Below are 23,313 nucleotides of genomic sequence, written 5' to 3'. Positions count from 1 at the left end.
GTCAAAACATCATGGCAGAAATTACCATTCCCCTTTCTGAATGTTGTAGAAAATTTATGTTAAGAAATTCTTTCCTGTGGCTCAAAATGTTCTGTTTTATGTAAATTATCCCAACACAAATGGGAAACCCCAACCATTTTTCTGTATTCCAACTTAACCATCGATTATAGATACAACGTACAAAATTAAATTCCACCAATCCTTCCCAGAAAGCAAAATACTTACTGTCTCATAATGTATTTCATGGGTTGCTAAATGAATGTCAATATTATAAGTGGGTTAAACATATACAAACTTTTTTCACTCTCAGCGTGTTAGTAAATAAACACATTTATTTGCAGCCATAGATTTTAATAAACTAGATATATATTTGCAACAAGCTTCACTTAACATGTTGGGCTTTCAATGGTCTGTATGTCACAATTTGCTGATAGGTTGTATGTTAAAAGGTCAGAGAACTTTTGAAGTCAGAAAATTTGCAATTATATTTTGGAGGGGCTAAATTTATGTTATTTTGCTAGTCAATTTGTATATGTGGTTACTTATTTTTTTATTAACTTATATGATGTCTTCAGTGTTATTTATTATATACACTGCTCAAAAAAATAAAGGGAACACAAGCAGAAGACATCCAAGATCTGAATGAATGAAATAGCCTTATTAAATACTTTGTTCGTTACATACTGTAGTTTTGTGTTCCCTTTAGTTGTTTGAGCAGTGTATAAACTACCGTATGTAACGAACAAAGTATTTAATAAGGCTATTTCATTCATTCAGATCTCAGATGTCTTCTGCTTGTGTTCCCTTTATTTTTTTGAGCAGTATATTTTCATTCAAAATTATAAATGCTCTTCACTCTCCTTTGTTTATTTACATAGCAAGGCATTGAAAATAGAAGTAGTTAGTTTTCTAAATCTGCTGCAAAGCTAGTAAAACTTCAGTTCAATAAAAACTGTCCCTGTTGGAAATTCTGGGATTCCTTTGCGATCCCATGTTAGACCAAAAACAAAATTTAAAAATATATATCAAGTTTTCTGGAGACAGGATTGGAAATTCTGTCTGATGAGCTAATGCACACAAGGGGACTTCCCTCCCAAAAAAAGAATAGAAAATGCTAAAGGACCTCCCACTGTGTTGTTTGTTAAGCATTCATGGAATAAGGACAAATTATTACTGCCCAAGGGAGGAGAATAAAAAGTACTGCCAGTTTATTCTAAAATCCTTTTGAGTGTTTCTGTCCTTTTGTTCTTGTTTTGCTTTGCTACTATCATTATTCCTAATTTATACTAATATACACACAAAAACAGACATATGCATGCATGGGCATTCACACGCGCACACACAGACACATTTAATCAATGGTGGGATTCAAATTTAACAATTTGAAATTTAACAACTGGTTTTTCTGCCCTAATGACCGGCTGGGTAGGCATGGCTGGATGGTCATGTGACTGAGTGGGCGTGGCCAACCCGAAGTCACTGTGGGTAAAAATGATGAGAGGAACTTCTCCACTCCTTGGAAATCCCCCTTTCTTAGAGGGGGAAAACCTGGAACTGTCCCAACAAAGCATCTTTAATCCTGAGACCTCCGTAAGCAACACCTATGTATTGTACACTAATTAAGTGACTTGCTGGGAGAGAGTGATGGGCACTGTAGTCAGATGCCACTGGAGAGTGCCCTATTGGGGACAGACAGCTAGCCCTGGCTGGGTTCCTAACTGCAGCCAGGCTGATATGCAGCTGGTCCAGCTTTGTGCCTCTATTCGTGCATTAGGCTAAAAGGTTGGGAAAACAGCCATTTTAGCTTAGAGAGCTGCACTGTCCCGCAATCTGGCCCAAGCCCTTTGGGGATTGTGCATTAGCACCAGGGATGGTATTCACTTACTTTCCCTACCAGTTCGTAAATGTGAGCGCACCCGGCCTTCCACGCATGTGCTTTGCTGCCGCGTGTGCCTTCTGTGCATGCGCCCGATCTCAAAAACATGTCTAAATAGCACGTCTTGGAACAGGGGTGGGTGGGCAGGCCTACACACGATTTCCACTACTGGTTCGGGTGAACTGGTCCAAGCCAACTGAATACCACCTCTGATTAGCACGTCTGCATCCCGTGCGCTCTTCCCCCCCCCCACACTTTCACACAAAGAAAGGAAAATCAAGCTCTCTCAGGAGTGGCTTCCCCAGGTGTTGCAATGCAGGCAGAATGTGGACACGGAGGAGAAGAAGCTCCTTCCAACTATGGAAGAGGAGACCAGCCTCCCATCTCCCTTCTCCCTTCCACTTCTTGCCCCTTCCATCTCCCCAACAAACCAGGGATCGGCAAGAGAGAGACCCTCCTGGGCTCTTCTGTCTCCAACTCACTTCCCTGTCCTGTGTGTTTTTGTGCAAGGCTTCCCCTTGCTCTGGCTGCTTCCCCTTGGCTAATGCCCAGTGAGGGAGGGGTGGCTGAACATGCGGAGACAGATGGTGAATGGGGTGACCGAGCGACACTCCTGTGCCAAAAACCCTTCTCCAGTGTAAAGATTGGGGCCTTTTTACTCCTTCCTAGGCTGAGGGGATACTCCAGGTGCAGATCTCTGGAAAGTAAGGCTGAAGGCAGTGGAAGGAGACTCGCTCCCGGTCCGCTGCTTGGCTGAAAAGCACAGGCCAAATCCGGGGGGGGGGGGGACAGCTCAGCTTGGCCACCTTTCGGGCCCAGCTCTTGTCCTCTGCAGGGCCTCGAGGTAGCTGCCGCCTGTTTGCCCTTCCCTCTGCCTCGGGTCCTGCATCTAGCCTGTGACGGGAGGACACACAGCTTCCAGGCCAGCCTGGCCGGCTGTTTGGCAACCAGGCAGGCCTCAGGGGAGAGCACCATGCTGGGACCAAGTCCACTGCAATGTGGTGCATGAGTGCACCCCCAGGACATCCTCCCACACACTAGCCAGGAGTGCCACCACTGGGCATTGGCCCTATTGGGATCTGAAGGGCAGGGCACTTGGGCCAGCAGAGGCATAAGGAAACTCTGGAGCCCTTCATGTGGCTAGGGTTGGCAGGTGGGTGGGGGCCGGCTGGCAGAGGGCTGATGCAGGCAACGCAGCCTCGCAGTTCCTGGCCATTCCCTGGCCACTGACAGCCGCAACAGGTGAGGCCCAGCACCTGCAGAGAGCCCGGCTGGGGATGAGATGCAGGCTGGGGGGAGGGTGAGCGGCAGCGGGGAGGCCCTGGCTCACCTTCTTCTCTGCCACCAGCCGCAGGAGGAAGGGAAGGACAGGCGAATATTGGGAGTTGTGGCCAGCCAGAAAAGCCGAACCACTGCCCAGCCCAGAGCAGGGCCCAAAAGGCGACTGAGCCTTGCCGTCTTCCCCCCCAAGGCAGTCCTTCAGACAAGCGCAGTGGGCCCATAGCTTGCCTCCCTTCTCCTTCGTCGGCCTTACCTTCTCAGGCCAGGCGTGGAGTACTGGGAGGGGTGGTGTGGGCCAGATAGTGGTGGGATCAGCCGGTTCATCAAACTGCAGAAAAATGTAGCTACCAGTTCAGGTGAACCAGTGAGAACTGGCTGAGTACCACCACTGCATTTAATTCAAAAACAGAGAAAGAGTGCCAATCAGACCAATATATAACAGAATAACAGACATGAAAGGGATCTTGGAGATCTTCTACTCCGACCCCTTGCTCAGGCAGGAAACCCTATTCCATTTCAGACAAATGTCCAATCTCTTCTTAAAAACCTCCACTGTTGGAGCACCCACAACTTCTAGAGGTAAGTTGTTCCACTGATTAATTGCTCTGTCAAGAAATTTCTCTGCTCATTATTTTTTGTCTTTCCTTCAAGTGCTTTGACTCCCCCTCTTCTTTGTGGCAGCTCCTTAGATATTGGAACACTGATATCATGTCACCTCATGTCTTTCTTTTCATTAAACTAGACATACCCACTTCCTGCAATCATTCTTCATATGTTTTGACCTCTAGACTCCTGGTTATCTTTGTTCCTCTTCTCTGTAATCTTTCTAGAGTCTCAACATCTTTTTTATATCATGGTGACCAAAACTTGACTCAATATTCCAAGTATGTTCTTACCAAGGCATTATAAAGTCATACTAACACTTCATATGATGATGACACCCAAGCATTACCAAACTTGGACTTTGGTTCAAGTTTCTATTCCAGTGTCTGGAGCCTGGGGATCTGGATGGGGAAGAAAGATTTTAGCTGAACTCTGCTAAGCCTTGAGGTCCAACAGAAAATTTCTATCTTCATCTATAAATGGGGCAACACTCTCCCAAAGAGAGCTAGTGCAATTGAGAGGTCCTTCTGGATTAATGTCTCCTTCTCAAAGAAAGTGGCAATTTTGGCGAGAAGGGTTTTTATATAGGTTTGTGTTGTGCACTACGCGGCCAAATAAATTTACCTACTCACACTAATTCAGACTTCCCAGTTGAATTGTTGTAATGTGCTATACAATATGTCAGCTACAATACAATATCATACAACAGTGAGAACAGTTAGTCAGCTGCCTTCAGAAGCTGTGAGTGCTACAACAGTGGACGTTTTTAAGAAAAGACTGGATAATTATTTGTCTGAAATGGTGTAAGGTCTCCTTACCAAGGTCCTTTCCAACTCTGCTATCTGTATTTTGTAAATATTATGTTCATATCTGACCTTTTCTGAGACGACTATTGCTATGGCACTAAATTCAGCCATCTTCATTGAGCTTTTGTGTCCTTGTTTGATTAATAAAGGACATAAAAAATTTCTGTGGGAAATGATTCTGTGATTAGAGAAGAGATTAACCATGTCTTCCAAGGTTGATACATAGGGCTTCTCAACTTTCTGAATTGCAAAATTCTATTACTATAATTAGTCTCAATATAAGTAGTCTTAGCCTTCTGGTGGAGTTGATTCTTGGACTCAACCTGCTGGGGGAAGAAGGGAGGGGGAGAGGAAGGGAGGGAGGGGGAGAAGGAGGGAGGGAGGGAGGGAGTGTGTGAGAGAGAGAGATGCACAATATTATTGGTGTCAAAATGTCTAATCTCACCAGGGTTTATTTAGCTCTCCTTGTGAACAAACTTTTTGATCCCCAATATTCTGTATTTTAATGTTTTGTTTCCTTTTCTGTGTGCACAATAATAAATTCTGTAAAATAAACTTTCAGGCAAAATGTGATTTGTTTGGTTGCCCTTGGAACAAAATGTGAGACTGTTACTGTGATTTGTGTACTATATTTGTGACAGAATGTGAAGCATAACTATTTATATACTGTGCATCTGATGTGTGGATGGGAAGGAAAAGGTCCAACTCAACCCTAGCAAGACTGATGGCTGTGATTTTGAAGATTCTCTGAATCTGGAGCACATTGGTTTTCAACTCTAGATGTTGTACCCAGGGGTGAAATCCAGCAGGTTCTGACCAGTTCTGGAGAGTGGAAATTTTGTGTAGTTCAAATACCACCTCTGGCTGGTCCCAGAGTAGGGTGGGAATGGAGATTTTGTAATATCCTTCCCCCAGGAGTGGGGAGGGAATGGGGATTTAGCAGTATCCTTCCCCTGGAGTGGGATGGGAATGGAGATTTTTCAGTATCCTTCCCCTACCACCCCCACCAAGCCACGCCCACCAAGCCACGCCCACAGAACCAGTAGTAAAAAAAATGGATTTCACCACTAGTTGTAACACGCCCATTAATTTATTTTCCTTTAAACCACTTATGCCATCTGCTAGTACCGCTTATTAAGATGGAGAAAGCTTACCTCCATTCATAAAGTAAAAAGTTTCCTTAACCAATTAAGCTGGAGATATAATATATATCTCCAAAATACAATTGCCTGCTTTTTATTGTTCCTTCTTTCAACCAAACTAAATATAAAAATGTTAATGCAAATCAATTTTGGACAATTCTTATGCTTGTAAGGCACAAATAGGATTTTGACTCGGTGAAGTTAAAGCAGATAAAACCACAATTCACTGAAGTGATTTAGGATTCCCCCAGTTTTTATTGTTCCCAGTTCAACAGAACATAATATCAAACAAAATAACATTTATCACAAAACGGTGGCAAGCTGTGATCGTCAAAGTCTTTCTTTTACCTTTTAAAAGCATTTTTTTACAACCTGTTCACTGATCGCGCAGCTCAGTTGTGATCATCAGAGCCTTTTTTTTTACTTTTAAAAGAAAAAAAAACTTTCTGCGCATACGCAGAGGGTACAAAATACATTACTTCCTGTAATGTAAACCAGAAAGTAACGACAACCAGGCGGGTAGGTGGAGCCTTGTGCCACAATTGCTACCAGTTCTCTGAACCACCCGCTGCAATCGCTACCAGATCGGGCGATCCGGTCTGAACCGGGAGCATTTCACCCCTGAGATATAATTTATATCTGATCACTTCCAAAAGCCAGAAAAGTAATAAACTCGAAGTACTGAAGATTGCTCAAAGTGCTAAGATCACTGGCAGACGGAGATAGACTACAGAAAGCAAACCTTTAACCACTAATTCACAATAGCGGAAATATGTTGTCTCACGCAACGTTAGATTAAACCGAAGACAATATACTTTGAAGCTCTAGTACGTGGCAGTATAAAAAGCACAGAAAGCAGGAATTTATCGCTGCAGCCAATCCACATTTACCTATGCCCATGCTTCTTACACCCATAAAAGTCAATGACCAAAACCATATGCTTAACCAGGAAGATATTTTCTGATAAAGGAGATAACAAGCAAAATATTTCTTCTGAGTTCCTCTGGTCATATAATTATACATAATGCTCATATTTGCTTCACAGAGGCCTCAAATTCTGCTGATGTGTCAGTCAAACTGCCAGCTGCCCCCAAAGCGACTTTATATTGCTTTTGGAAATATAAAGAGAGACCTCTGTTCTAGCAGCTCACTTTGTGTTTTGATTGCTTGCACTCTCAAAGAAATTCTTCCAACACTCTGAACACGACTTATGGCCATAATTGTCTGGCTCCATTACGGTTGTAAGATGAGGACTATTGTATGTATTGTTATTCATAATTGTTTATAGTCTTTTTAAAGTATAATCGATATATGATCTCCTTTGTGCAATCAGGTAAGTAAAAAAATCCTACAAGATTTATCACTGGCGAATTCTAGACTATTAGAAATTATTTTATAGGGAATAAGTAAATACTAAAGCCATAATATCTATTACAACACAGGAAAAAAACCCGTTTAAAATTCATTTTTAAAATGAATTTTGTTTCTGTTATTCTTCCAACGCTCTCTTCACAACTTATGACCATAATTGTCTGGCTCCATTATGGTTGTAAGTTGAGGACTAGCTCTACTGTTATTCATAATTGTTTATACTATTTTTGGAATGTTATCTATATATGTGTCAACCCTGAAGCTGGTCTCACCGAGACCATCTGGAATGCTGACAATATGATCTGCTTTGTGCAATCAGATGAGTTTATTTTATTTAGCATATGGCAAATACATGGACTTATAGTAGTTCAAATGTTAATGCCAAGTCTACTCAGCCATTCAAGGACAGGGTGGTATATGTTGAAAAAATCAGACACTCGGCCGGTGTAAGCTCTTGATGGACATTCAGACACAACGTGGTGGATATTTTGTCGAGGAGCACCACAGTCACACTGAGGGGTAGAGACAAGACCCCACTTAAACAATGCGTCCTGGCAGACACCCTGTTGGGTACGGGTGCTGATTAGAGTTGACCAGTGCTGGCAAGGAAGGTCAAAACCTGGCACCTTTTGTGTAGGGTCATCTATCTAACTGCCTGTATCTGGGAGTTCAGCAGCCCATTTGGCTTTTCACTGTGCGTTGATGTCAAAGAAAGCTCTTGAGTGAGTGCCAGAGAGGGTGAGTAAATCAGGTGGGTAAAAAAATCCTACAAGATTTAACACTGGGAGAATCCTTAGACTATAAGAAATTATTTTACATGGAACAAGTAAGTACTGAAGCTATAATATCTACTATAACACACACAAAAAACCCCTACTTTAAATTCATTTTTAAAATAATTAGGAAAGATGGAACAAAGTTTCACCAAATTGTTAATTTTCAGTTAACAGTTTTGATTTAATCTAATTTTGGGGGTAAATGTACACATTCAACATTCCGTTTTCCAAATATGACCACCTTTCAGAATAGTTTGGGGGAATGCATAAGAAAGAAGAAAGTGAAAATCAGAATACGGAGAATCGGTAGAGAAACAGAAAAAAGAAATTTCAATATCCTAGTGGTATAAATACAAAGATGAAGCAGACTCAGGAGCATCTTTCAGAAGAACCAATCTTCCAGGTTCAACTTTTTAAAAGAGGTCACATTCCTTCATCTTCATTATGAAGACACAATTTTGGTTTCTGCAAGTCTGTCTAGCGATGTTCTTCACCAAAGTTTCATCTCAGCACTGCAATCAACTTCACAGCAGACTACAAGAAGCCAACCAAGGAAACTTGGAACTCTTGGGAAGTCATATGAGGGCCACCATTCCCTTCCAATGTATTGGAGATATTGTAGGCTTCTCACCTCTCAATGAAGACAATTTCAGGAACATGAATGAAGCATCCCAGGAAGTGGATGTCAAAATAGCCATACAAGAAATGCTCCAACAGACAGACCTCATCTTCAAGCAAATTCATGCTGAATTGTTTTGGGATGAGAATTCTCTAAGAAATTTCCATACTGGATTGGATCAGCAGATTAAGGAACTGGAAGCATGCCAAGATGCAGAGTTAGGAGCTGGCACCGTATCGAGTCCAAGGGATCAGAAACTGCAGCTCACCAGATTAAGAGTGAAGAGGTATTTTCAAGGGCTGAATGATTTCCTGAAAGATAAGAAATACAGCTCCTGTGCCTGGGAGATTATCCAGATCCAACTCAGAGAATGTTTCCTATTGATTCATCAACTTATCCAAAGGATTCCAATTCAAGGTATCAAGTATTTCTTAAACATTATTTTTGATTAGAATTGAAAGGGAAATGGGGAAATTAGGAAAACTTACAGTTACTTCTTCTGATATGTACGTCAAAATTCTGTCTTGCCCCGCCCAAATTGATAATTTTTGAGAAACAATGTATGAATTACCTGACTATTACGTTTGATGTTATTGTCAATATCATTAACAATATCATTGTTAAAAATCTACATTGAGGTTTTTCTCTACTCTTATATGGTAATAATTGCTACACTTTTGTCCACATTCTTAACTATAGCAATTCCCACTGAACACATTATTTATTTTATTTATTTATTTTATTTTATTTGATTACTCTACCGCCCTACTCCTGAAGGACTCAGAGCGGTGCACAGCCAAACAATAAAACACATACATACAAAATTTAAAAGTAGAATAAAATCAAATTAAATAATTTTGGCCCCGACAAATTTAAAACTCCAAACTTTTTAAAACCAATTTTAAAATTGAATGTATAAAATACTAAAAGATATTTAAAAATTAAAAATCTTTAATAAAAGAGGGAGAAAATTAGGCCAGGCCCGCCTGGTGAAATAGTAAGGTCTTTAAAGCGCGGCGGAAGGTGCGCAGATCCGGGATCCTCCGTATCTCTGGGGGGAGCTCGACCCAGATAGTAGGTGCCCCCACAGAGAAGGCTCTCCCCCTGGGGGCCGCCATTCGGCATTATGCTACGAATTTTCTGTTTCACCTCTGAATTGTCCTTCAAGATACCTTTAGATCCCTAATACAAGCAACTATGAAGAAGCAACTTTTTTTTAAAAGTGATGATGGCCCAACTCCATAATATGGAGAATAATAATAGGGCTATGCAAATAATTGCATGACACAGTTTGTTCATGAGTGAAATGCCTCTCTGGATCCAATTCTCAAATGGTAAAGTAGAAGCCGTCATCTCAAGGCCTGCCGTGATTACCTCAACGCCATTGAATGATTTGTATAGCTCTAATAAGAAACGACATACAGTTTTCATGAATCCAACATTTTAGGAATTCCTTGGTTTAAATTAGGCTAGGTGGAAAAGTATAGTACACTTTTATATGAAGCAAGGATACAACTATGTTTATTAATTTCAATTAAAATGCTTAATAGTTTAAATAACTGTTAACATGAATAGGGATTTCTAACTGTGTTTCCTTTTCCTCCTAGCTTGACTCCCTCCCTATGATGCAATATAAAAAGCAGCAATATGAAACCATTCAGCTTTCCCTCAGTGCCTTTCACTTATTCCTAGAAAACCTCTGACGTTTCCTGTTTCTACTTTCTCTTTGACTGCATTGCTTCTCCAAGTTACGAACTTAAAAGCTAAATGAAACAATGGAGCCTTATTCAAAAGAAAAGGACCAAAAAGATGAAAATCCATAGAAAAAGTCCTCCCGAAACAAACTGAAGGTGTTTTCTGCAAAAATTGACAAGCTTCACTGAATTGCTTCCACAGATTCCAATATGAACCTTATCAAAGAATTCTACGCGAAAAGATGAAATTATGTTCTTTTGTTCAACCAATTCCACCTAAACTTAATAGACGTTTCTATGGCAATATATACAGGGTAAAAATACATCATCCTAATATCAAATGAAACCGGTAGAATTTAAATTATGGCTAACTGGATTTAATGATTCAATGAGGTTAACTAACAGAGACAGTTGACATGACAGGACTCGTACTGGAAAATTTACCACAGGTGAAACCCAGGGAAATCACACCAACCAGACGGAAGTAGTTTCCACTATATTTTGTATTGAAACACAGCTAAAGATGTCGCAATGCACCTGCAAAAAGGGATTCAATTGCTACTGAAAGTTCTGTGGTTCATTTGACTCTACGAAACCACTGGAACCACAAAGCCCATAAAGAGAAGCAACTTCGGGAGAGATAAGAAGCCAGTATTGCTAACTTTGCTTTCTTTGCAGACAAATTATGTGGAAAGATGTTTCTTCTAAAGATAAAATTAGTTGGAAAACACTCCAATAGAATCAATGAAACCCAGTATAACTACTGAGTGCAGATGTTCAAGTGTCCTAGAAATAGTACTGATGAAACTATTTTACAAAATATCTTTATTCCTTTTTAAAATATTAATTCCATTAGCGAATTACAGTATTATTTATTTATTTATTTATTTATTTATTTATTTATTTATTTATTTATTTATTTGTCATTATAACAAAACAATGTATACATTGCTGGCCAATATTTATTTATTATTCATTTATTTATATTGTTTATGCTATTTATTTATCCAGCTATTTATGCTATATATTTATACTATCCTAGTCTTCATTGCTATGTTGCTATGCTATTTATTAAAATGCTAACTTCAAATAAAATTGGTGGTTTGGATTATTTCATCTATTTGGATTATTTTCATCTATTTTATTCTGGGCATATTCCTCCCACCCTCCCTTCCTTCCATGTGGTGGGATCTTACGGAACTTTATTTGTAAAAAACTAAATGAGAAATCACCAAGTTTCTTTCCAAGAATGTATAGAATTATGGTACTACAATTGTACGTTTTATAATAATTATAAATGATATAAGTATATTATGAAAAATAATAATCAAAGAAATTCATGAAACCCAACATTTTAGTCATTCTTCCACTTATTCCAAAAGATCAGAAATCCTCCTTTAATGAAGTTGTAAAATGTGTTAATTCATGAAGCTATTTCCGTGGTATCTTATCACATCTTGATTGACACAAACACTGCCATGTTATCATATAAGTGCTTTAAAGTATAATCACCACTGAAATCATAACACATTTTTATTACTGTTATTTTTTAAAAATTATTTATATCCTACCTTTATTATTTTTACAAATACTCAAAGCGACAAACATATTCAACACACCTCACTTTTCCTATTTCCAACAACCTGTGAGGTGGATTGGGCTGAGAGAAAGTGACTGGGCCCAAGTTCATCCCGCTGGCTTTCATGACTAAGGCAGGACCTGAACTCATGACCTCTCGCTTTCTGGCCTGGTGCCTTAACCACTACACCAAACTGGCTCTTCACTGTTTGAAGACAGTTCAAGATATTATTTTCATAGATGACAAAAATTAATGTTTCTTCTCTCCAGGGAAGAAATATTTGTCACACAGCGGTGGCTAAAATTTTAAGATATTTCTATAGGGTGCTGTACTTCTAGTTGTCACTCAGTGTCAAGTTCAGTCTTCTGTCATAAAACAGAAGTATTATGTTTTCAGCTTTAGTTCTACATTGTAAAAAAATGCACTATTTTTTTTACTCCCTAAGAATAAAAAAATTCTTCCCATTTTTTTTCCTTTTGCCATGAAAGATTGTGATGTATTCTTTGTTATAAACAGAACAGAGAAAAAGAGAGACAGAGTTTGCTTACAAGGAGTTCCAGTTCAGTGGAACACAGAAAACAGCCAGCAAAATATTATTTTTCTTCCAGTGTTGCAAATCCAGGATTTGCCACAATTGTGTGTAGACAATTCCGCAGTCAGATAATCAGACAATTGAAAGCAATATGATGATGTTCAACGGAATAGGCACAGAGTGGAACCTGGGTTCCTGTCCTGTAACTGGGCATAGAATAAGCTTCTGCATAGGACTACTTCAGTTACACCAGGAGTGTCAAACTCACGGCTAGTGGGTCAGATTTGGCCCACAGGGTGCTTAGATTTGGCCCGTTGGCCCGCACTGGAAACAGTAATGGACCGGCCCACAGTGCCTCTACCAGCTGAAATGGAGCCTGGGCAGGCCGCGCACAACCTCCCCAAGCTCCATTTTTGCTGGCATGGGCTGCAGAAGGCCATTGCAGTCGAAAACGGAGCCTGGTATGCCATGCGCAGCCCTGCTGAGCTACCTTTTCACTGGCAGAGGTCTGCTGGAGGCCGTCACAGCTGAAAACGGAGCCTTGGCGGGCTGCGCGAAGTCTCCCTGAGCTCCGTTTTTTCTGGCAGAGGGCTAATGGAGGCCATCACAGCTGAAATCGGAGCCTCAATGAGTGACATTGAGCTGGCCACGCCCCTCTGGTCATGACCTCCCCGAGGGTCAAACACAACCCTGATGCAGTCCTCAATGAAATCGAGATTGACACAGAGTAACCCCAGAGTGACACTTATACTTGAAGTGCTCTATTGATGTAGAAAGAAAACATCATCCAGTTCAGATACAAAACAACCAAGCCCTTTACAAGAAATAGCCAAACACAGGTAGTCCTCGACTTATACCAGATCATTTAGTGAACATTCAAAGTTACATTAGCACTGAAAAAAGCAACCATTTTTCACACTTACAACCATTGCAGCTTCCCCATGGTTGCATGATCAAAACTCAGACGCTTTTAGAACTGATTCATATTTATGACGGTGGCAGTGTCCTGGGGTCATGGGATCACCTTTTGTGACCTTCTGACAAGCAAAGTCAAGGGGGGAACCAGATTCACTTAACAACGGTGTAACTAACTTAACAAGTGCACTGATTCAATAAACAACCGTGAAAAGAAAGGTCATAAGTTCACTTAACAAATGTCACGGTTAGCAACATAAATTTTGGGCTCAGTTGTGGTTGTAAGTCAAGGATTACCTGTATATGTGTAGAAAAGCTTTAAGGTCCCTTCCAATTCTTTTTTATCTATTCTCTTATACAGTTTTTATTTTGAAACACCCCCCCCCAAATCAGGAGACATCCCCGCCCAAGGAAAAATCTTCCTGAAGGAGTAAGGAAAAAATTCCCATAAGAAAGCACCCTGGTCTCTTTATTTACCTTTAAACCACTTATGTCATCTACCAGCACCATTTCTTAAGATGGAGACAACGTACTTCCATTCATAAAATACAATTTTTCCTTAACCAATTAAGATGAAGATATATATCTGATCTCTTCCAAAAGCCAGGAAAGTAATAAACTTGAAGTACTGACGATCACTCAAGATGCTAAGATCACTGGCAGACAGAGATAGACTACAGAAAGCAAACCTTTAAGAACAGAAAGCAGGAATCTATCTCTGCTGTTATGATCTGCCAGCAGCCTACAGAGCTGGCAGCGGAGTCAGACAGTGAGGAGGCTGGGGAGGACAATGGGCCAGTCCAGAAATCAGGGGAAGGCCTGGACGAGGGCTCTGCGTCAGAGGCAGAGATGGGGCCAGGGCTATCTGGGAGCGATGCACAGACTCCGGATCCTCCAGAGGCGGAGAGCAGAGAGGCAGAGGAACAGGAGGAACCTGTTCCTAGTGCAAGCATGCAAAGAGCTGCCAGAAGGCAAGAGCAGTTAAAGCAAAAAGGACGACTCGGGAGTAAGGCCAGGAGATGATTGGCCCCTCCCAGAAGCCTTAAAAGAGCAGCAACGGCTCTTGGGATCTTTGTAGGAAAGCAACGTTGCTACTTTTTTTTCTTGTCAGGGTCTCTTGCTTCTGAACTTTTGCCAAGAAAAGCCTTTGGCAGGGTGCCAAAGAAGACAAAGGTTGGTGATAAGGACGAACGACTGTTTATGAAGGATTTGTTTTGGACTTCATTTGGACTAAGCTGAGAATGAAGTAATTCTCAGGTGTTCTAATAAAATATGTTTGTTTAGGACTGATTGTGTCTGGTAATAACTACTTAGGCCTAAGTCACAACAGCTGCAGCCAATCCACATTTAAAAGGTATGGGATTTTAACACCTATGCCATGCTTCTTATACCCGTAAAAGCCAATGGCAAAAACCATATGCTTAACCAGGAAGATCTTTTCTGATAAAGGAGATAACAAGCAAAATATTTCCCCTGAATTCCTCTGGTCATAAAATTATACTTCACGTTCACATTCGCTTCACAGAGGCCTCAAATTCTGATAAAAATCTTGCTGATGTGTCAGTCAGTTGTCAGCTCCCCCCAAAGGGACTTTATGTTGCTTTTGGAAATATAAAGAGAGACCTCCGTTCCGGCAGCTCACCTTGTGTTTTGATTGCTTGAGCTCTTAAACAAATTCTCCCAACTCTCTCATCACGACTTATGACCATAATTGTCTGGCTCCATTACGGTTGTAAGTTGAGGACTAGCTGTACTGTTATTCATAATTGTTTATACTATTTTTGGAATGTTATCTATATATGTGTCAACCCTGAAGCTGGTCTCATCGAGACCATTTGGAATGCTGACAATATGATCTGCTTTGTGCAATCAGATGAGCTTATTTTATTTAGCATATGGCAAATACATGGACTTATAGTAGTTCAAATGTTAATGCCAAGTCTACTCAGCCATTCAAGGACAGGGTGGTATATGTTGAAAAAATCAGACACTCGGCCGGTGTAAGCTCTTGATGGACGTTCAGACACAACATGGTGGATATTTTGTCGAGGAGCACCACAGTCACATTGAGGGGTAGAGACAAGACCCCACTTAAACAATGCGTCCTGGCAGACACCCTGTTGGGTACGGGTGCTGATTAGAGTTGACCAGTGCTGGCAAGGAAGGTCAAAACCTGGCACCTTTTGTGTAGGGTCATCTACGTAACTGCCTGTATCTGGGCGTTCAGCAGCCCATTTGGCTTTCCACTGTGTGTTGATCTCAAAGACGGCTCTTGAGCGAGTGCCAGAGAGGGTGAGTAAATCAGGTGAGTAAAAAAATCCTATAAGGTTTATCACTGCGAGAATTCTTAGACTATCAGAAATTATTTTGTATGGTACAAGTAGGTACTGAAGCTATAACATCTACTACAACACAGACAAAAAAACCCCCTTCTTTAAATTCATTTTTAAAATAATTAGGTACGATGAAACAAAGTTTCATCAAATTGTTAATTTTCAGTTAACAGTTTTGATTTAATCTAATTTTGGGGGGAAATGTACACATTCAACATTCCATTTTCTAAATACGACCATCTTTCAGAATGGTTTGGGGGAATACGTAAGGAAGAAGAAAAGTGAAAATCAGAATACGGAGAATCGGTAGAGAAACAGAAAAGAGAAATTTCAATATCCTAGTGGTATAAATACAAAGATGCAGCAGACTCAGGAGCATCTTTCAGAAGAACCAATCTTCCAGGTTCAACTTTTTTTTTTTTTTTTATTGCAAAAGTTTTACAATTACATTTTCACCCCTTTTTTTCACCCCCCCACCTCCCTCCCCAAACTTCCCGTCCTCCCTAACCCTCCCTAACCCTCCCCCCCCAGACTTCCCTATTATGTACTCATAACTAATAACACTGATATATATACCTGAACCCATCCCTCCCCCTACATAATTTTCCCTCTTTGTCTCTTTATATTAAAATATTTCTAATACATTGTTTTCAAATAAAAGCTATTTGATACTTTCTAATTTGGTATTTGTTCTGAACATATTCTATCCACCTTTTCCATTCCCATTCATAAGTCTCTTGTGAACAATCTTTTAAATATGCTGAAATCTTCGCCATCTCTGCAAAACTGGCCATCTTCGAAGTCCATTCCTCGATAGTAGGCAAAGCTTCATTCTTCCAATATTTACCTATCAACAATCTTGCTGCTGTTATCATATACAATATTAATTTTGTTTCATCCCGTGTAAAACCCTTAACTATGCCCAATAAAAACAATTGTGGAGAAAATTGAATTTTTTTCTTCAAAACATTCTGCATGACCCACCATATTTTTATCCAAAAAGCCTTAACTTTCCTACAGGTCCACCAAACATGATAATACGTAGCATCCAAACATTCACATCTCCAACATTTTGGCTGAACATTAGGGTACATACATGACAACTTTTTAGGATCTAGATGCCATCTATAAAACATTTTATAAAAATTTTCCCTCAAATTCTGCGACTGTGTAAATTTAACATTCTGAACCCAAATTTTTTCCCATGTTTCCAACATCACTGGTTCTTCAAAATTTTGTGCCCACTTAATCATACAATCTTTAACTAATTCCGTTTCTGAATCCCTTTCTAGCAAAACATTGTAAAGCCTTTTAATATGCATTGGACCTTTCTCTCTTATATGTCTAACCAATTCTTCCTCATGCAACATAATACCAGTTTTTTGGTCCTCTTTCCATCTCAATTGTAATTGATTATATTGTAACCAGGTTAAATTAATCCCTTCGTCCAACAGTGTCTGCAATGTCTTCAACTGCCATCTGCCCGCATCTGTAAAAAGAACCTCTTTGTATAAAAACCCCCCGAGTGACATTATATTTGTATTCCACAAGGTATGACCAAGATCCAGCCATAGCGGTATTTTATAATCCCATTTGAGTCGGTGCTTCTTCCAAACTCTCATCAAAGAGTCTCTAAGTATATGACTTTTAAATACTTTATCAACTTTGTCATCATAAAATAGGTAAGCATGCCATCCAAATTCAAGATCAAAACTTTCTGCATTCAATATTCCAGCCTTTTTACTTCCAAACCAATCACTTGTTAAAGTTAAAGCTGCTGCATCATAATATAACTGTAGGTTTGGAAGTTTAAGGCCTCCTCTTTCTGGAACATCTTGCATAATTTTCAATTTCACTCTCGGCTTTTTCTCGTTCCAGACAAACTTATTAAGTCCAGTTTGCCAAACTTTCAGTTGTTTATCACTTTTAAGCACCGGAATCATTTGAAACAAAAACAGAAATCTTGGCAAAATGTTCATCTTAACTGCTGCTATTCTTCCAAGTAAAGACAGTTGCAGCTTTTTCCAAGTCCCCATGTCTTTCTGAACCTCTCGCCACAACACCTCATAGTTATTTTGAAACAATTTCATGTTTGATTCTGCAACCTGAACTCCAAGATATTTTACCTTAGGTACAATTTCAAAACCTGCCCTCCTTTCAAACTCATGTTTACGATCTTGTGTCATATTTTTGACTATCATTTTAGTCTTTTTTGAGTTCACTCTGAAACCTGAAACTCTACCATAGTCTTGTATAATGTCGTTCATCAAGATTATTGATTCCATTGGTTGTGATAGGGTAACCACCAGATCATCTGCAAATGCCTTTATTCTATAATCCTCTTGCCTTATCATTATGCCTTTCAAAATTTTTGAGTCCCGTATTGTATTTAGCAAGACTTCCAATGTTAAAATAAATAAAAGTGGAGACAACGGACATCCCTGTCTTGTTCCTTTTTCAATTTTAAACTCTGTCGTCAAACTTCCATTAATAATAATCTGTGCTTTTTGCTCTTGATAAATTGCTGAAATTGCCTGTGTAAATTGGTCCCCAAAGCCCATCTTTTTTAAAGTCTTTAGTAGAAAATTCCAATCCACTCTATCAAAGGCCTTCTCCGCATCCAAAAAGACCAGCACTGCAGAAATCTGTTTATTCTTATCAAGATATTCCAATAAGTCTATTACTTGCCTTACATTGTCCTTCATGTATCTACCCTCAATAAATCCCGCTTGGTCCTCATGAATCACCTTTTGGATTACTGGCATCAACCTGTTGGCTAATACCTTCGCGTAAATTTTATAGTCTGTGTTCAAAAGAGATATTGGTCTGTAGTTCTCTGGTTTTTTAGGACCAACTTGTTCTTTTGGTATCAAAGATATATAAGCAGTTGTCCAGGATGGGGGTATTTTACCCCCTTGTTGAATATTGCAAAATAAATCTCTAAGTTGTCCCACCATTTCAGCTTGTAAAGTTTTGTAATACACTGCAGTCAAACCATCCGTGCCAGGAGCTTTGGCTGTTTTTAGCTGTTTAATTGCTGCTGTTATCTCCTCCTCTGTTATAGGATAATTCATTCTTTCCTTTTGTTGATCAGTAATTTTTGTAACTCTCTTATCCTTTAAATATTTTTCTATAAGTCCATTCTGCACCTCTTCTTTGGCATATAATTTAGTATAATAATCCACAAAAGCTTCTTTAATTAATTTTTGTTGAAAGATTTCTTTCCCTCCAATATCAATACTATCAATAGTCCGTATACTTTGTTTTTTCCTCAATGTGTAAGCCAACCATCTGCCCGGTTTATTAGCATTGCAAAATGTATTATGCTTCGCGTATTGTAAACTTGTTGCAACTTGTTCCGCCATAAGCATTTGGAATTGGTCTTTCAAAAGTTTTATAGCACTTCGTATTCTTTCATCTGTTGGGTTTTTAATAAGTAACTGTTCTTTATTCTTTATTTCCATTTCCAACTCAGATCTTTTCTTTTGTCGGAACAGTCTATGTTTAGAATTCATGTAGATAAGTACCCCTCTCATATAAGCTTTACTTGCATCCCAAACAATTTCAACTGGGGTACCTTTATTCAAATTTATTTCAAAAAATTCTTTCAAATGCTTTTTAAGTTCTATTATATTTTTTTCATATCTAAACAAGTTCTCATTTAATCTCCAAGAACGTCTCTCAACCTTATCCATCTCGATTTCTATCCATACAGGACTATGATCAGTCAAAGTTCTTGGAAAAATCTTTGTTCTTTTTGTCTTAACAAGTAGATCATTTGACAACAAGATAAAATCAATCCTAGAAAAAGATCTATGTCTATCAGAAAAAAAAGTGTAATCCAATTCATTTGGGTTATGTATTCTCCAAACATCTTTTAGTTCCATATCTTCTTTCATATCAAAAAAGGTCTGTGGTAATCTAATTCTAGACTTTGCCAAGCTCTTTTTATCTAATTTAGAATCAATTACTCCATTCCAATCTCCCATAATTAAAATAGATCTGTAGTCCCATTGCAATATTTTAGTATGTAACATCTTGTAAAAATAATCCTGTTGTTGGTTGGGAGCATAAATTCCAATCAAAAGAATTTGACCATTTGCTGTAAACAATTCAATTGCTACAAATCTACCATCTTGATCTACTTCTATAACTTTTGCTGTTAATTTTTTATTTACATAAATAACCACACCATTCTTTTTCTGCGAAGTTGAAGATATATAATGTGCTCCTAGTTTTGAGTTTATCAAATATTTTTGATCTTGAGTTGTAATATGCGTTTCTTGTAAACATATTATATCATTATTAAATTGTTTCAAATATGTAAATAATTTTTTCCTTTTCTGTGCTGAATTCAACCCATTGACATTCCAAGATAAACACTTAAAGGTCATTAGCCTCTTTCTGGAGCGCGGAGCAATATGCTTGAAGTTCATCCGCGAGCTTCGATCTCGCTCCTCCCATAGCGCCAATCTCTTGTGCAGTGCTCTTAACTGCCTTCTTGTCTTGTCTTTCCTGTTGTTGTTGTTGCTTCTGTTTAAGTAGCTTGGATTGAGCTCTAGTTATACGTTGATCTTTAACTTCAGTCAACTGAATCAAATCCAAAATTGGAGAAGAATCCAGCGATGGCTCACTCAGAATACCTCCTTCTGCACCTTGCACGTTTTCTAATTCCTGCTTAGACTGTTCTTTCAATTGCCTCTCTTCACTCTCCTTAATCTCCAGAACTGTAGATGTACGTGGAGATGGTGTTCTTTCCATAAGAATAGTACTGTAAAAGTGTTGCGCCTTCTCCACGGTATTCAACCGATATCCTTCTCCCTTATATCTGAAAATTACCCCAGCTGGTGCATCCCACCGGAAGGGTATCTGTAAATTTTTCAATTCCTTAACAAGAAAACCAAATTCTTTTCTAGCTTTCAGCATTTTAGGAGGTAACTCTTTAAAAATTACAAGCCGTGAGCCCCCCACTTGTATAGAAGTGTGAAAAGATTTTTGCAGGATATCATTTCTAATTTCTCTCTCAGTAAAGTATATGACCACATCTCTGGGTAATTGTCTTTGCCTGGCCACCCAAGAGTTCACTCTGTAAATTTTATCTATTTTATGAAATACCAAATCAGGATTAACTTGTAAAATCTTAGCCAGGGCTTCAGAGCAAACTTGTCTCAAGTCCTGTCTTTCCTCCTCTCGAATTCCCCGAAGCCGTATGGCAAATTCCATCGCCCGGAATTGTATCATAACAATCTCATCTTCAATTCTCTGCATTTTATTGTCAACTTCATCAATTTTATAATCATTGTCTTTCATCCTAACATTAACTTCTGATTTAAATTCTTCAACTTTAAAATCAACTTTCCCAATAAAATCTGCCAGGCCAGACGCCACTTCTGATATTTTTTTGGTCACCATAATTTGATTCTGTTTCACCATGTCTTTAACTTCATTAATTTCCTGCAAAAATTCCTGATGTGATTTTTGAAGTTCCTGTTGTGATTCTTGAAATTTATCATCCAAAGTTTTAGAAATAAATTCTTTTAAATCTGCCACATCAAATTCTTTTTTCTGAGTTTGTAACTGTTGAGCAGGGGGAAGTTGCGTTTGATGTTTATGTGTGGGGGATCCCCCCCCGATGCCTTCCCTTCCTGCTTCTTTGAGGCCATCGTGCCACGTAAGCTAGTTTTTTTGAAGAGGGAAGTTCTTTTTCCTTTCCCTCTTCCACAGAAACTTCTAAAAAAGTCCCCCAGATTTAATCAGGTGGAACTAGAATAAAGCAGAGTCAAATTTTAGCAAAAGAAATTTTTTCTTTAGATAGAGCAACTTTGTAGCAATTTTACAACTTTGTAGCAAAGCAGGGAGGCTTCACAAATCCACTTTCACTAGCTCGTTAACTCAAACGCTAGACGCCATATTTTTTCAAATCACTTTCACTCGCTCACTTTCTCTTTTGATTTAAAAAGTCAACAAAGCACCAATACTTGCAGTTTTCAAGTTTCTGGATTCAAGTTGATATTTCCGCTGTTTGTTAAAATTAATTCCTCTCACTTTAAAAGTTTGCTGCTGCCGGCTTGTTCTGCTGAAGGCAGAATCGTCCCACGCCGCCCGGAGTCTCCGCAGGTTGGAAGGGAGCCACACCTGTTTTCACCCCCAGAAGCAATTCCCTGGGGGGGTTACAGGGGCTCAACCTGTACCCTGCTGTCTCTGCTCCTGCAATCTTCAAGATTTCGGAGTTTTCGAGCCGCACCTCGTTCGCGGGGCGGCTCTACAGGCGGCGGGGCTGGCGGTCTTTAAAAAGTCACCGCCGTCGCCGAAGCTCGCAAACCGGAAGTCCCCCCAGGTTCAACTTTTTAAAAGAGGTCACATTCCTTCATCTTCATTATGAAGACACAATTTTGGTTTCTGCAAATCTCTAGCGATGTTCTTCACCAAAGTCTCAACTCAGCACTGCGATCAACTTCACAGCAGACTACAAGAAGCCAACCAAGGAAACTTGGAACTCTTGGGAAGTCATATGAGGGCCACCATTCCCTTCCAATGTATTGGAGATATTGTAGATTTCTCACCTCTAAATGAAGAAAATTTCAAGGACATGAATGAAGCATCCCAGGAAGTGGATGCCAAAATAGCCATACAAGAAATGCTCCAACAGACAGACCTCATCTTTAAGCAAGTTCATGCTGAATTGTTTTGGGATGAGAATTCTCTAAGAAATTTCCATGCTGGATTGGATCAGCAGATTAAGAAACTGGAAGCATGCCAAGATGCAGAGTTAGGAGCTGGCACTGTATCGAGTCCAAGAGATCAGAAACTGCAGCTCACCAGATTAAGAGTAAAGAGGTATTTTCAAGGGCTGAATGATTTCCTGAAAGATAAGGAATACAGCTCCTGCGCCTGGGAAATTGTCCAGATCCAACTCAGAGAATGTTTCCTATTGATTCATCAACTTATCCAAAGGATTCCAACTCAAGGTATCAAGTACTTCTTAAACATTATTTTTGATTAGAACTGAAAGGGAAATGGGGAAATTAGGAAAACTTACAGTTACTTCTTATGATATGTACGTCAATTGCATAACATAGTTTGTTCATGAGTGAAATGCCTCTCTGGATCCAATTCTCAAATTGTAAAGTAGAAGCCGTCATCTCAAGGCCTGCCGTGATTACCTGAACGCCATTGAATGATTTGTATAGCTCTAATAAGTAAAGACATACAGTTTTTATGAATCCAACATTTTAGGAATTCCTTGGTTTAAATTTGGCTAGGTGGAAAAGTATAGTACACTTTTATATGAAGCAAGGATACAACTATGTTTATTAATTTGAATTAAAATGCTTAATAGTTTAAATAATTGTTAACATGAATAGAGATTTCTAACTTGTTTCCTTTTCCTCCTAGCTTGACTCCCTCCCTATGATGCAATATAAAAAGCAGCAATATGAAGCCATTCAGCTTTCCCTCAGTGCCTTTCACTTATTCCTAGAAAACCTCTGACGTTTCCTGTTTCTACTTTCTCTTTGACTGCATTGCTTCTCCAAGTTATGAACTTAAAAGCTAAATAAAACAATGGAGCCTTATTCAAAAGAAAAGGACCAAAAAGATGAAAATCCATAGAAAAAGTCTTCCCGAAACAAACTGAAGGTGTTTTCTGCAAAAATTGACAAGCTTCACTGAATTGTTTCCACAGATTCCAACGTGAACTTTATCAAAGAATTCTGCACAAAAAGATGAAATTGTATTCTTTCGTTCCCCCAAAATTCCCTTAAACTTAATACATGTTTCTATGGTA

At 39.3% G+C, this 23,313-nt stretch overlaps 2 protein-coding genes across 2 annotated transcripts; both read left to right on the top strand.

Moving 5' to 3' along the window:
• The first annotated feature begins 8,299 nt into the window (after window positions 1-8,299).
• LOC148115168 (interferon alpha-2-like) lies at window positions 8,300-8,926 on the top strand. The gene has a single exon (XM_087885131.1). It carries the CDS (start codon window positions 8,300-8,302, stop codon window positions 8,924-8,926), a length of 627 nt encoding a protein of 208 aa, XP_087741257.1.
• A 13,016-nt stretch (window positions 8,927-21,942) lies between these two features.
• Window positions 21,943-22,530, top strand: LOC148115167 (interferon alpha-8-like). The gene has a single exon (XM_087885130.1). The coding sequence runs from the start codon at window positions 21,943-21,945 to the stop codon at window positions 22,528-22,530; it is 588 nt and encodes a 195-aa protein (XP_087741256.1).
• Window positions 22,531-23,313: the final 783 nt, after the last annotated feature.

This window comes from Pantherophis guttatus, chromosome 2, assembly GCF_059756535.1.
Source record: "Pantherophis guttatus breed Tessera chromosome 2, ASM5975653v1, whole genome shotgun sequence".
In the NCBI taxonomy this organism is placed as follows: Eukaryota; Metazoa; Chordata; class Lepidosauria; order Squamata; family Colubridae; genus Pantherophis; species Pantherophis guttatus.
Note: the sequence above shows the minus strand (reverse complement) of the source record. Positions and strands in the feature narration are given on the sequence as shown.

Bases quoted from the DNA above. Each gene is read 5' to 3' on its own strand.
- LOC148115167 (XM_087885130.1), top strand. From the start codon at position 21,943: ATGTTCTTCACCAAAGTCTCAACTCAGCACTGCGATCAACTTCACAGC.
- LOC148115168 (XM_087885131.1), top strand. From the start codon at position 8,300: ATGAAGACACAATTTTGGTTTCTGCAAGTCTGTCTAGCGATGTTCTTC.